Source organism: Mauremys mutica, chromosome 19 (genome assembly GCF_020497125.1).
Source record: "Mauremys mutica isolate MM-2020 ecotype Southern chromosome 19, ASM2049712v1, whole genome shotgun sequence".
Classification (NCBI taxonomy): domain Eukaryota; kingdom Metazoa; phylum Chordata; order Testudines; family Geoemydidae; genus Mauremys; species Mauremys mutica.
Window position 1 is genome coordinate 16,618,181 of NC_059090.1, and position 13,329 is coordinate 16,631,509.

The following is a 13,329-nucleotide window of genomic DNA, read 5'->3' on the forward strand; positions in this document are numbered from 1 at the left end:
GAAAATCTGGCCCTAAATGGCCAAGAGACTAATTATTATTATTTGCTAATTGCTTGGCACTGTAAAAGAGTAAAGATCATCTTTACCCCAATGGGGTGCTACGGGAGACCTTCAGCCACCTTTATGTGATTCCCCTTATGGAAACATCCTTTAGAATTTAATCAGGATTAAAAGGAAAGGGTTGTATAGTAATGTAATCGAGTTGTAAACAATAACCCTCAAAACCTATAGGATTTAATGCAGAATGAGATATTTTTATAAGCTGTTTTTTTAATCAGACCATAGCCGGGATAGAATCCTCTATTACAAACCCACCTGCAGAAAGGGGATCGTTCACTATTTAATTCTATGGGACTATTCCATAAGGTTATGTAGGAGCCCATTGTTATTGTTACAGTGCCAAAAGGCATGCAAGGTGTCTCAAAGAGAAAAGAATGATCTAAAAAGGTTACAATCTATGGTCCCAATCCTGCAAGCGCTGAGTACTGGGAGAACGCCTACTGCCTTTCTTATTCTGCCCAATGGCACAGTCTGCAGCTGAGAGCCCCAGTTTTAGATGTGATGAGTGCAGTGTAGGGAGGGGTTACAGTGAAGAATGAGAAGCATTATGGCAATAAGATGACTCAGTTCAAGTGTGAGCACAATTTGGTAATTTCCAGATCAGGTAGAGGCCCCAAGAGCACCAAGTCACATATATCTTAACTACTGTTTTTAATGTTATAACCAGCAACGCCTCCAGGAATGAAAAATAACATTTCAGCAATACATAGGGTCTGCCTTAAAATCCACAAAAGCAAAACTCTGTCCCTAAGTCAACCTGCTCTCTGAGGCACCATATAGCAGGAATGTCCAAACCCAGTAAAATGTTACTCAGAGCAGGTGCTACAAAACTTAGGGACGCTGGGGTGAGCCCAGCCTTAACTCTGGATTGCCCTGCTTTTGTGGATTTGTCAAATTATCATTTTTTAAGTGTAGTTTTGAATGATTCCATTCTGCCTTCCTATATTTTTCTATATGAAAATAAAAAAAAAGTTTAAATATCGCTATGAAGAATAAATACTAAGTTGAAGTGATAATTGTCTGGTCTCCACTTTAGACTAAAAATTATATACATTGCATAGATTTGGGTGCACATCTTATTATTTTAACAAGAAAGTTGCCAGTACAAACTACATAAGGAAACAGAGCTCTCTGAATAAAGACATAAAATAAATGAAATCATTGTAAACCTTTGAAGAAAATAGAAACTCCCATTAACCTGCCAAAAATTCAGCAACTATATCCATCAGATGACAGCTAACACGCCATTGAAAACACACTGTTTCCCCAAACCACAAAGTTGAACACAAAGTACAGTCCACAGCTTAGTCAATGAATCTGAAAACCATTTGTCAACTGTTTTTCAGGAAAGAGACAAAGCCGTTAATCTGAGTCAAATCAGTTCTACAAAACACTGCAATCCCGGGAAGAAAACAGTCTGTCTTGGCTTTATACAGCAAAAAAAAAAATGTTTACGGTCAATAGATAAACTTAGAGGGGCTGAAGGAGTCTCATCTCTCTCTCCTTCTCTATATATACACACACATAAATCTTTAACAGTTATGAAAGGGGTTTGAGCATATAGGTGTTATCACCATGTCTATTGTTTTGCTTTGGAATAGTATTATCAGCACATACAAATATACATTCCCATAAGAGTATGATCTATGAAAGACAAGCATGGATACAATACAGACAGACTGCGGGCTCCACAATTCCCCTCCTTCCCCAGATTTCAGCTAACGTTTCAATACCGAAGTAGTGGCAATGACTGTTCTTTTTCTTGAATCAAGAGAGAAAAGACTGAATAAACTCGTGCTTTACCTTTTTTCTTTATTTTGCTTTCTGGATTTGTGCAACAACCCTATAAGGACAACAGCTGCTCGGATCCCTGCCCTTTTAGAATGCATCCTGTCAGCCGGTTGTGACATAGTTAAGGTGACACTTCCACAGGCTCTGCTGCCAATATCCCCAACCCTTGGCAAGAGACCTGCTTAAAAAAGTGCAAACCTCCCTCCCCTCACTAGCATGCACACTTCTCTTTCTCTCCCTCTCGCTTTCTCCTCTGCCTTGTTACTCCTGCCTCATAGGTAAAGCTCTTGCCTGAATCAGGTGACTTCTCTTACTCCCGCGACCTTCAAGTCACCTGCCTCCCCTTCCTAGCTGACTACAGCCTCTGATTCTGCTGCTGCTCTTCTGCTCGGGGTTGCTAAGCTGCCAGCACACAGAAGGGTGGCATTTCCAAGTCAATTAAATCACTTAAAACTGTACCAGCCTCAGATGTGGTCATCGGCTCTTGACTATCTGTCATGCCTGCATTCAGCCATCAACCACAATCCACCCCCACCCATATCCCCAAAAGAACCGAAGTTGGGGGCTTCTCTTCGATGTTTTAAAGTTAGCATTAAACCAAAGCAGATGCAGAAGTAACATACTGAGCATTTTCATCAAGCCCTGTAATTTGCTGGATGATACCTGCAAGCAAACCAAACGGAACTGCGCGGAGCTGGGACCCACCCGCAGAGGGAAGCTTTCAGGTTTTCTCCTCTGCTATTGCTTGTTAAAATTTTTCTGAACAAAGAGGATTTTTTTGTGTGTGTGAGAGTGTACAGTGTGTGTTTTACGAAGGCAGAGGGCATTCAAAGCATCATTGATTTTATGCTGGGGAAACAAAGATTACTAAAAGGTGGGTGTAATTAATTACCATTTTTTGTCATTTTTTTTTTACTAGAAAACAAAACCCAAACCTACAGTCTATGCAAAACTAAGTTTCCAGGGGGGTTTGGATCTATTGACACAGTGGCTGTCAATTCACTGCACCAGCTTTAACCAATGGCTTTTAGACTAAATATAAAGGATAGCTTCCTCCCCACCCCCCAGAATGTCATTTCCTGATTGCTGCTGGGGATTAGATGAATTTTAAGAACATTAAAATGCACAAGGATTTTGTTTTTAATGGTTGGGATCTAATGTTGCAACTAAAATAACTCCATGATTCACACACTGAAGATTTTTGAAAAAACCTTGTACAGTTAAGCGTAAAATTCAGATTTTATAACAACCGCAATATGGTCAACTTAATTGCAGCATCCTTAAATCTGAAAAGGCAGAATTGTTTTGTTTTTTACATTGCAAAGTGTATTTTCAAGACATTAAATCTTTTATATACTGGGACAGACCCTCAGCTGAATTAAGTTGGCATAGTGCCAGAATCTAGCTCATTGTGTTGTGTTTAAAATATGCCACATGAATAAATTTTCTACTTTGTCTAGAAGTGAACTGAACCGTATCTGTTAACAGGTGCTGTAAAACGTAGCCCCGCTAGTCTGCTACTTACAGTCCATGTTATATTCCTTGCTCCAGCTTTTTTATTAAGTAGACTGTAAATGATCTACCCCAGAGCATCAGCATCAACACCGTTCCCTTTCAAAGTATGTTACCATGGAGATAAAAGAAGCAGGTCTCTTCCCTCCTCCCTCCCTACCACTTCCATCCTCCCATATCACTTACCATTCATGCTGGTTTAATTCTCACATTAGAAATAAACACAGGACCAGCTAAATCACTTGGAACATGTTAATTGCAAGAGGAACTAAACCCCAGTCCTTTGGTTTAAGGCATGTACATAGAACAGCAGGCAGGCAAAAATTCTAACCTTCTGAAAGACTAAAATATAAGCATCTGGCCAAAGACAGCAATAGTTCTGTATCTCTTTTCCTTTAGACACAGTATCTTAGTTAGTTGTAATAAACCTATTAGATCATCTAGGCCAGTGCTACTCAAAGTGGTGGTCTGTGGACCGGTGCCGGTCCACAAGCCATTGGCTGCTGGTCCGCGGCGAGTTTCCAGGAAAGAAAGAGTGAAATAATAGTATAATTTAAAAATCACACTGGTATTCCACCAAGAATAATTATCAGTCGATAAAAGTCAACAATATTAAATAATAGTATGTTTTCAGAAGCACATATAATATTGATAAATAAACTCAATTAAAAATGTCTGCCAATTTTTATTGTATTCATTATATTGTTTCTGATATAAATTACTACGAATGTTCAAATAATATTTTCTTGGATCTAGTCATTTTATACTATCCACCCAAATGCACAGCCTTTCAGTCAGTTTTCAATGTATTTAAATGGGAACATCTCCGCATGTACGCCACACTCCCATTCCAATGAATACAGTGAAGAATGTTAGTTTTTCTGATCTGATGTGCTACGTGCCTATGCAAAAACGATAATAATATGACACAAATAGGGTACCAGTCCCTGGCACATTGGGAAAAAAAACTGCCGGGCCGTCACATCAGATAGTTTGAGAAGCACTGATCTAGTCCACCCCTACCCTGACGGTGTAAAACTCTTCCCTGTGGTGTACTTTCTAAGTCTTTATCCAGTCTAGTCTTAATGCATGAAGAGTAGGAACACTTTATTAGTAATAGGGGAATCAGAGCTGAAGCGTATGCTCTCACTGGACACTAAGAGCTGGTCTTATTTCCCCGGGTTCTTATGGCCATATAGACAAGTGCAATGGCTGCCTACGCTGATGATCTTCCCTCAAAGAATTCCCAAATCCCAAAGCCACGCATAGACTGCCAGGCAGAGTTTGAGCAGTGATGTCTCTGTTTGAATTTGGATGTCAGGAATGGGCACTGGAGAGTCTCTTTTCTTTACTGAGGGGATATGGGGGAGGATGGGCAAATTTTATGCCTATATCTGTCAACAGATGACTTATTTCTGTGTTATTTTGCCACAAAGAGCCTCCGCCAGCAACTAGCTCAGCAGAGCAGTTTAGAAAATTGGCGGAGCAAATGCATCGACCCAGTAGACCCCATGCTATGGTCATCTTGAAGGAAGTTGCCTTCACATCTCCAAATGCTGAGGAACATGTTCACCCAAGCAAAATAGAACAAAGGTTCATACTGGAGCTTTCAGTGAAAAGACAAGGACACTTCCTTCCAATCCTCAGAGCTTCACAAACAATCCTTATCCCAGAATAGAGGAATAACAGGGGGAAGCAAGCAGTAAACTCTAATAATTGCCCTGTGACACTAGAGTTTTGATAGGGACATGAAGCTGAAATATGATCCTAAGCTACCTAGGGACCCTGTAAGTGGGAGAGTCAATCATTAACAGAACATAGGGTTTTCCTGGCAAAGTCCACAAGAAATGTTTGCTCAGGACCAAATAGGCTTTAAAAAGGAACACACAAAGAAGAGGAGGCTTTTTTTAAACCCATCTTCTGTGCCGGATCCATCTCAGCAGCCGTTCAAGGACAGCTCATCCATGTGAAAATGTGACCCTTGCTACGCTGTCAGATTCACTGAGCACATGCTGATCTTCTGAGTAAGTGATGGATGCACCTGGCCATCTCAACACAGTTTTAGCTTATGCACCCAGTTTTTCACAGAGGCTGAGAATGTTTAAAGCAGTGGAGTACGCGCCTCTTGCTCGTCTGAACTGGCTTCACCACCATCTATTTTCCTCCAACACTCTTCAGACTGCAACTTTGACTCCGTCTCCCAGTGCTGTGTAAAACGGAGTTGGCAATTCCACTGGGGATGCATTGTATTCAGTGAAGGAGAACAATCATGCTTTATACCTACAACCACTAGCCACCCATAGGAACGTACGCTTCAATACTCTAGTCATGGTCCCCAAACACTATGGCTTACGATACTGTTGCTTCTCTGGTTGGGGCCACTCAGTTATGAGCAGAAATTCATTCAGCACAATGGAACAGCAGTCAACTCTAGTGTGGGACATCTATTTTGCATAATTTTATATGAGTAACATGGCTATTATGGAGTGCAACCATTAGGAGGAGGGCATGGAATGGAACAGATACTCCCCATCCTTATACATACACACCACAAATATTTATTACCCTGATATGCTCCTTATTGTGCTGCAGCTCTCCCAGTTATCCAAAAATCATCCTCATCCAAAAGTACCATGCTTAAGGGTGCCTGTATAACCTTAACTCTGCCCTCTTGTGTGCACACATTTTGTTAGTCTTCAGTTACATGATCACATATTTTTATTTCCACAGAGCATCTCCAAAGAGAACATACAATTGATCTTTGTTATAATGAATTCCTGTCCCTCAGCCTCTGTTTAGTCGGACAGCTAACTCTATAAAGGAGATGTGTTCATCAGTGTCCTGAATTTATTTTAACCCTAGAACAAACTAGCCATGGAATGGTATTTACCACCTCACTTGTACAAAGATTTATGCCTGAGTGTAACTGTATGCCTGTGTGTAGTCCCACTGAAGTCAATGTTAAGCACGTGCGTAAAAGTCTTTGCAAGATCATGGTCTAAAAGGGACTGATTCAAAACCCACTGAAGTCCATGAGAAAATTCCAACAGGTTTTGGATCAGGCTCTACAAAGATGATGCAGTGGGGCAAAGGTCGTTCAGAACTGATGACTTCAAATAGCTACTGAGGACACGTTCATTAGAATTCACACACATCAGAGGTAGGGAAAATACAGAGACCCCGCCTGCCCCCCTGAAAAACCAGCCCTGTTACAAGCTGGAAGGACTCACACTTTCTCAAAGCAGGCATCACAATGCAACATGACACCATGGCAGCTAGCGAAACTTGGGCAAGTGTGGGGGGGAATATAATAAATCCTGATGCCGTCTTAATCATCATTTACTGCAGACAGCACTTAACTCCCACTCTGAAGCCTTTTAATAAAGCTTTTGTTGGTCCAACTAATCCCTTTGTTCTTGCTGAAAATATCTGGCTGCTCCCTTTCGAACAGGAAGCATCAGAGCCTGATGAATTTCTGAGAGGCAGTCGCAAAAAAAAAAAAAATTAGAACCCATTCTCATGCCAAATTCTATCAGTTCTCTGGCACCTCGTTAGTTTTCATGGGGTGGGGGCCAGAAGTTGGATTTTAAGCCTTTTACCTCTCCCTCTACACAGGCAGTTTTGAATTTCATTGAGTGTCTCCCTCCGGAGCCAATTTCCACCCCCCATCCCCCCACGTGCTCTCACAGAGACAAGTTAAGTATCAATCTTCTCATGTTTTATGCTGAAGCGGCTTTGTATTGATTTCTAAAGATGTTCACTTCTCTCATGTTTGGAAACGGAGAATCATTTAGGTAGATACACTTAGCTAATATTTTCCTTTCCACCTGCATGTGACAAACGTCTCTCTTCTCTCTAATCAATTTATTTGGGGCTTAATTTTCAGCCTATTTGTAATTGACATGATCAAATGCAGCTAGAATGATACTTTAGAGAAAGGCTGGGCTTCTGGTAAAGGCACTGAACTGGAATGCAGGAGAGCTGGGTTAGGCCTTCATCTCTGGCACCGACTCCCTGTGATGCCTCGGGGAAGTCACCCGGATCGGCGGGTAGCAATCGACTTATCGGAGTTCAATCTATCGCGTCTCATCTAGATGCGATAGATCGAACTCCGAACACGCTCCCGTCGACTCCGGAACTCCAGCACCGCGAACGGCGGTGGCGGAGTCGATGGGGGAGCCGCAGACGTCGATCCCGCGCCGTGAGGACGGGTAAGTAGTTCGAACTAAGGTAGTTCGACTTCAGCTACGCTATTCGCGTAGCTGAACTTGCGTACCTTAGTTCGACCCCCCACCCCCACAGTGTAGACCAGGCCTTAGCATATGTCTTCACTGCTTTCGGGGGTGTGATTGCAGCATGTCTAGCCATACCCAAGCCAGCTTTAATTTAGCTAGCTCAGGTACCAATAGCACAGGCTAGCTGCCTGAGTACGTATCCAGCTGGGCTTGTACTTGGGGTGCTGCTGTGGGTTTACTGATATTGGTACCTGCACTAGCCAGATGAAAGCTAGTTTGGGGTATGTCACACCTCCAATTGCAGGGTGGACATACCCTCAAGCTCTGCCTCAGCTGCCCCTGTGTAAAATGGGTGTAATAACACATCCACACTTTGTCTGCTTCTGTCTACTTAGATCTTTGGAGCAGGGGCTCTCTCTTACTAGGTGTATGTGCAGCTCCTAAAGCCAAGGGACCCTGATCTCGTTTGGGCTACAACCACTCGAGGCGCTACTGTAATAGAAACAACAGAAAATAATAATACAATACTGCTTTGGTGGAAAACAACCCCCTGGTGCAATGGTTTCTCCTATTGCAGTTCAGACATTAGGTCTGCGAAAGTGTTTGTAGCAAGGGAGGGGAAAGGAAGTAAGTGGGTTTTTTAGGGTTTTCCTCTTCCTGGGGACGTTTTTAAACAATCCACCATTTAGTGGGGATGCCAAGGGCCAGAAATATTTGCTCTTCTTTATGAGCCAGGGTAGAAAGGCATCTCAGACAGCAAAAGTCTGGCCATATGCAAAGAGGAAAGATGATGCATCCCCTCCGACCAGCCCCTCAAGCCTCTTCAGTCTGAACACTGGGCTGCACAACACATCTCATTTGGAAGATGGGTTTCTTGGGTTTCGAAGAGGTAGGAGTTTCATCGGCCAGGATAAGTGGCAACTCTCATATAGGAGTGGATCATATTCCTGTCACAAGGATTGCCAGTTTTAACAGAGGCCAAGCCAGCAAATATAAGAGCAGACATCTTGAGGATATGTCCTTGTGTCCTTAGCCGGAAGCTAAAACATTAAACAGAGAAAAGAACCAGCACAGAGTCAACACAGACTCTGGTTGGAGCAGAAAGCGAGCAGGACAGCAGCAAGGCAATAGCCCACGGGCTTTGATTCGCTTCCTCAGAATGGTCATTTATTTATTCCCTCACACAATAAATAGCATTTTACCTTAGCTGAAACTGATGCATTAAGCATTCGAAGCAGGTAACTGTTGGGAAGGCCAGGCTGGGGAGTCCATTATTATAGCTCCAAAACAAAGACAACATTTTATTGGGGGGCATTTTGGTCACAACATGTGGTTGTGCACATGGGTACGTACCACAGGAAGATGAGCGGTATTTTTTTGTTTGCTACAGTCTGATGAAAGCCCTCTAGGGTAGCTAGGTAAAGTAAGTCATGAAAGCCTGGAGGATGAGTGGCAGAGGGCAGGCAGTCTTATCCTTTGCTGGAGTATCCGCATCGTTTTCTGTCTCTGCTCTCTTTCCCAGTAGCGGCTCATTGCGCTCCTCTATAATGCGCACTCTTTCATCTCATGCTCATTGTGAGTCATCTTCCCAAAGAAATGGCACATCATGCACAGCGAGCAATGATTTCTGCTTGACAAATAGACTGTGAAATGGACTACTGGATTCACAAAGAAAAGAGAATGTGTGTCAGGCTGCAGATGGCTCTAAAATACAAGCCACGTGCACATTCTGGCACAAGGCATATCAGACAGAAACATGGGGGGTGAAGGGGAAGACTCCGCTTGCAGAAGCTCTCTGCATGGGGTCCCTCTGTGCTTGAAAGATTATTCCATACGCCCTCCCCCAACCCCCATCTCCTATGGTAACTTCCTCCAAGGGAAGCAGTAAGAATTGTTGGCTACAGCATCCCGTGTTGTACATTGCCATGAAGGACAGGCTCCCTCATTTCTTCAGTAGAACATTCCACACAGTGCCAAAATTAAAACTAGTCCTCTCCGCAATAAAAACCGTTTCTATAGGCATGAAACTTCCCCTGTGCAGAGGAACATATCAAGGCCTTATGCTCCAATTAAATTCCACCTAAACCCTCAAAATAAGTGGTGCACAGGCCTCGGGGCTGTGACCCTGCAGGGAGGAGGAATTTTTGCCATAGAGCCTTAGATATTCGGACCTGCGTTATGAGTGATTTAACGTTGGCTGGGCAGCAGGGTTATCCCACCCGTCCACAGTGGGCATAAGAAGGGAATTTATTTAAACACAGCCAAAGGCCAGCACTTCTCACATTGCAGCAGCCCTTTCTTGAGAATGCATCTTGGTCCTAGCACTGAGCATGAGCCCAAGGGCCAGATTTACAAAGGTATTTAGGCACCTAAAGATGCAGATAGGTGCCCAGTGGGATACACAAGGGCACCTAAGTGCCTAACTCACCTACCCAATACCTTTGTAAATCTGGTTCCAAGTCTTTATATGGGGAACCTATAAACCTTCCAGCCTGGTATTTTGGGGAGTGGTACCGACGGAGCCATACTATAAAGCAAAGCATTGTTAATTAAGTTTCTTCCCCTTGTACACCAGAGAAAATAAAGGGAGCGTTTTGGCGGTATGTTGCACTATTGTTTTTTTCAATCCTGCTGTTGCTTGTAGTAGAGCTGGTTGGGAATTTTTTGAACTTTTTTGGGGGGGATGAAAAATACCAATTAATCAAAACCAAAACTGTTTGCAAAACAGGATCGTGTTCAATGAATTTCCTGACTCAAAAAAAATATGAAAAACATTTTGAAAATGTTGCAACAATACTTTTCAACATTTTCAAAAACAAAAAAATTAAAGTTTTCCCATTCAAAACAACTTTGTTTCTGAATTTAAGCTTCTAGGGAAAAAAAGGTAAAAATCAAAGCAAAATACTTTGAAATTATTAAAACAAAATGTTTTGATTGACCCAAAAACCATTTTAAAATCAGTTTTCGGTTCATGAATATTTAAGATTTTGACTTCGTCCCAGTTCAAGAGGGGGAAAATTTTCAAACTCTCAAAAATGATCACAGAATGGCAAAACCATTTCCTGCCCAGCTATACCTGTAACGTATCTACTAATGTTTATAAGTCATAGATTTACATACGTACCTATAATTTCCACTGTCACACCAAAGTGGCTCCCTCTTGTATGAAAAAGGATGAAGAAAATTTCAGCCTTTGGCAGGAGTTCAAGGCACAGTTTAATTGTGCCTTTCCTTCAAGCTCTCTAGTCCTAATGTTCCATTATCACTCGCTAGTGCCACAGTGGCACAGTATGTGCATGCAAGACCTCTGTTAGACAGAACACCTTGAGCAACACTTAACCTTGTCTATCAGGAATTTCCAGCCTGGTGGTGGTCAAGATGAAATCATTCTGGGCAGCATTCTAATGTTTGGAAGGGAAGGGATGGTGTTATTTTAGCTACCCTGGCAATATTAGAAAATCTTAACTACTGAAATCTTGAGAAATGGAAGATCAGAGGAATCTTGTCAATTTATATCCAGCCTTATGAACTGGATTTTCCCATTTCCTTTCCATTGTCCTTGACTAATAGTTACTCCACTAGTGAGCAAAATGATTTCCTTGCCATGGGTTGACTGCAGGATAAATGTGGCAATGAATGCAAAGCAGAACACAACTTTATTTGTTTGAGGGCCTGATTCAAAGGCAAAAAAACTCCCACTGATGACAATAGCCAATGGATCAAAGCCACCAAGAAGGTCTCAATCTTGATATAATGTCAATGGAACCAGCACAAATGTATCATGATTTTGAAGCGTTCTGGCTCATTGGAATCCACGGGGGATGTATTAATATCATCCAAGAGCACACAAGAAAGAGAGTATGAAAAGCAGCCCCCATGCATTCAGCTAAGACAAGTCTGAGCCCGATGCCAGCACTGACCAAATTTGCGCTGTGCTAAAGAATGTCAGTTCCAACCTGCAGCAAAGCGGCTAATCCATTGCAGAGTCTGCCGACTGTGCTAGATCTTGCCAGATTCTGCAGCACTCTTGTGCCGTGATCCACTAGGGGCTTCACTGAATGTACCACTCTTTTCCCTTTTGTTTTTCAACTGAGTTTAACTCTACTGGGCCAGATTCCCCAACGAGGATTGTATTCAGTAAAATAGTATGAAGTACGATCCAGTGGGTAGCACAATAAGCAGGGACTTGGGAGACCTGGTGGTTTCTATTCCCTGCTCTGCCAGTATCCTGGTGGGTGACCCTGAGCAAATCACTTTGCTTCTCAGTGCCTCGGTGTCACCATCTGTAAAATGGGGCTCAAAGTACTTCCCTGCTTTGTAAAGAACATTGAGATCTACACGGTGCTTGAGTCAATGCTGTGCATGGCCTGGTGGGGGGGACCACTAGCCCAGAGCCCATTTACCAACAGATGTATAGATGCACATAAAAGAAACAGTGGTATAAGCTTAGTCCTCTATGCACTAAAATGCATCTCCCATAAGAGAACAGCCTTGTGTATTGTTTTTCTCTCTTACTTTTTTACAATATTATCTTTTTAATGATTAAATGACCTTTGAGGAAATGTGGCTGCAATTGCTGCACGAAAAGTAAACATCTGTTAAAACTGCCCTGACATTTATGCTTCGGGGGAAACAGTTTTGCAGCTAAACCACCATTTTAATTAAGAGGGGTTAAGAAGAACTTGTTTTAGGTTTTGACAATTATGTGCCTTTCTGAATATATCGTTCATATGTCAAGTTCATTTATGAAGAATTTGGCATTTTCTTTAGTGTTGCTCTTTACTAAGAAAGAGGTACCAGGAAATACCACTTTGGAACAAAGTCAGATCAAAACTTCATCCTTGGTATTACAGAAACACCCATCAATTTATTTCTATGTAAACCAGACAATTTATAGAATAATATAGGTCTTCATTTTAACACGATGGAGCAGCCTACTGATGTTCCTAAACTGCTTATGGATGCAAGTTACATTCAAACCATTAAACCCAGAACATTGTCAATTTAATTTAAATTGTTGGAGGGAAGCGGTGCCCAGTGATTAAAACAAGTGAATCAGGACTTCCCTGCCCCTACCCTCAACAGCTGTAAATCCATTGACTCATTGTATGATACTGGATAAGTCACTAACCTCTCTATGCCTGAGATTTCACTGGATACAATAGATACATTTAGGATTAGGTAGATCATGGGTGCAGAGGTATAAATACTTAATATTGATTAAGCACTTTGAGCCTGTCATTTGAGAATCCCAAAGAAAAGCAAAGTACAAGTACAGCACCTAGTACAATAAGGCATAGATCCTTAACTGGAGACCCTAGGCATTACCGGAGGAAGATGAAGCTATTGGGCCTAATCACAAAGTCCCTACTCAAAAATCCCACTGACTTTCACCCTCACTCTGCTCTGTTTTCCTATATGCAAACAGCAAAACATGCATTTTTAGTCCAGGCAATTTTTATTTCAGATAAAGGAAAGCAACCAATAAATTAGGAACAAATGTAAAGTCTGCGTGTCTATGTGCATGAGTGAACACAGTGACTCAGGCCCAGATTTTCTAAAACAACTAGGTACCTAACTCCCATTGCAATCAATGGAGTTAGGCATCTAAACACTGTTGAGGATCTTGGCCTTAGTCTGTAACAATCTGCATCTGAATTAAAACTCATCCCCCGGCCATTTTGTGAAGGGCTAGAATTATGTGTGTCAAATTCACAACTAATTTCAGGTT

The 13,329-nt window shown here is 42.1% G+C and overlaps 1 protein-coding gene across 4 annotated transcripts in view; it reads right to left on the reverse strand.

Annotated features, from left to right (window-relative positions):
* RAP1GAP2 (RAP1 GTPase activating protein 2) overlaps positions 1-13,329 on the reverse strand; it is a 299,431-nt gene that overhangs the window by 119,982 nt on the left and 166,120 nt on the right. The window contains exon 1 of one of the 4 annotated variants that reach the window (XM_044993828.1): positions 1,864-1,970. The exons of the other annotated variants lie outside the window; for them this stretch is intronic. Coding sequence (XP_044849763.1) covers positions 1,864-1,970 — 107 coding nt within the window. Of the gene's footprint in view, positions 1-1,863; positions 1,971-13,329 lie in introns of those variants that run through there. 4 annotated transcript variants of the gene reach the window in all.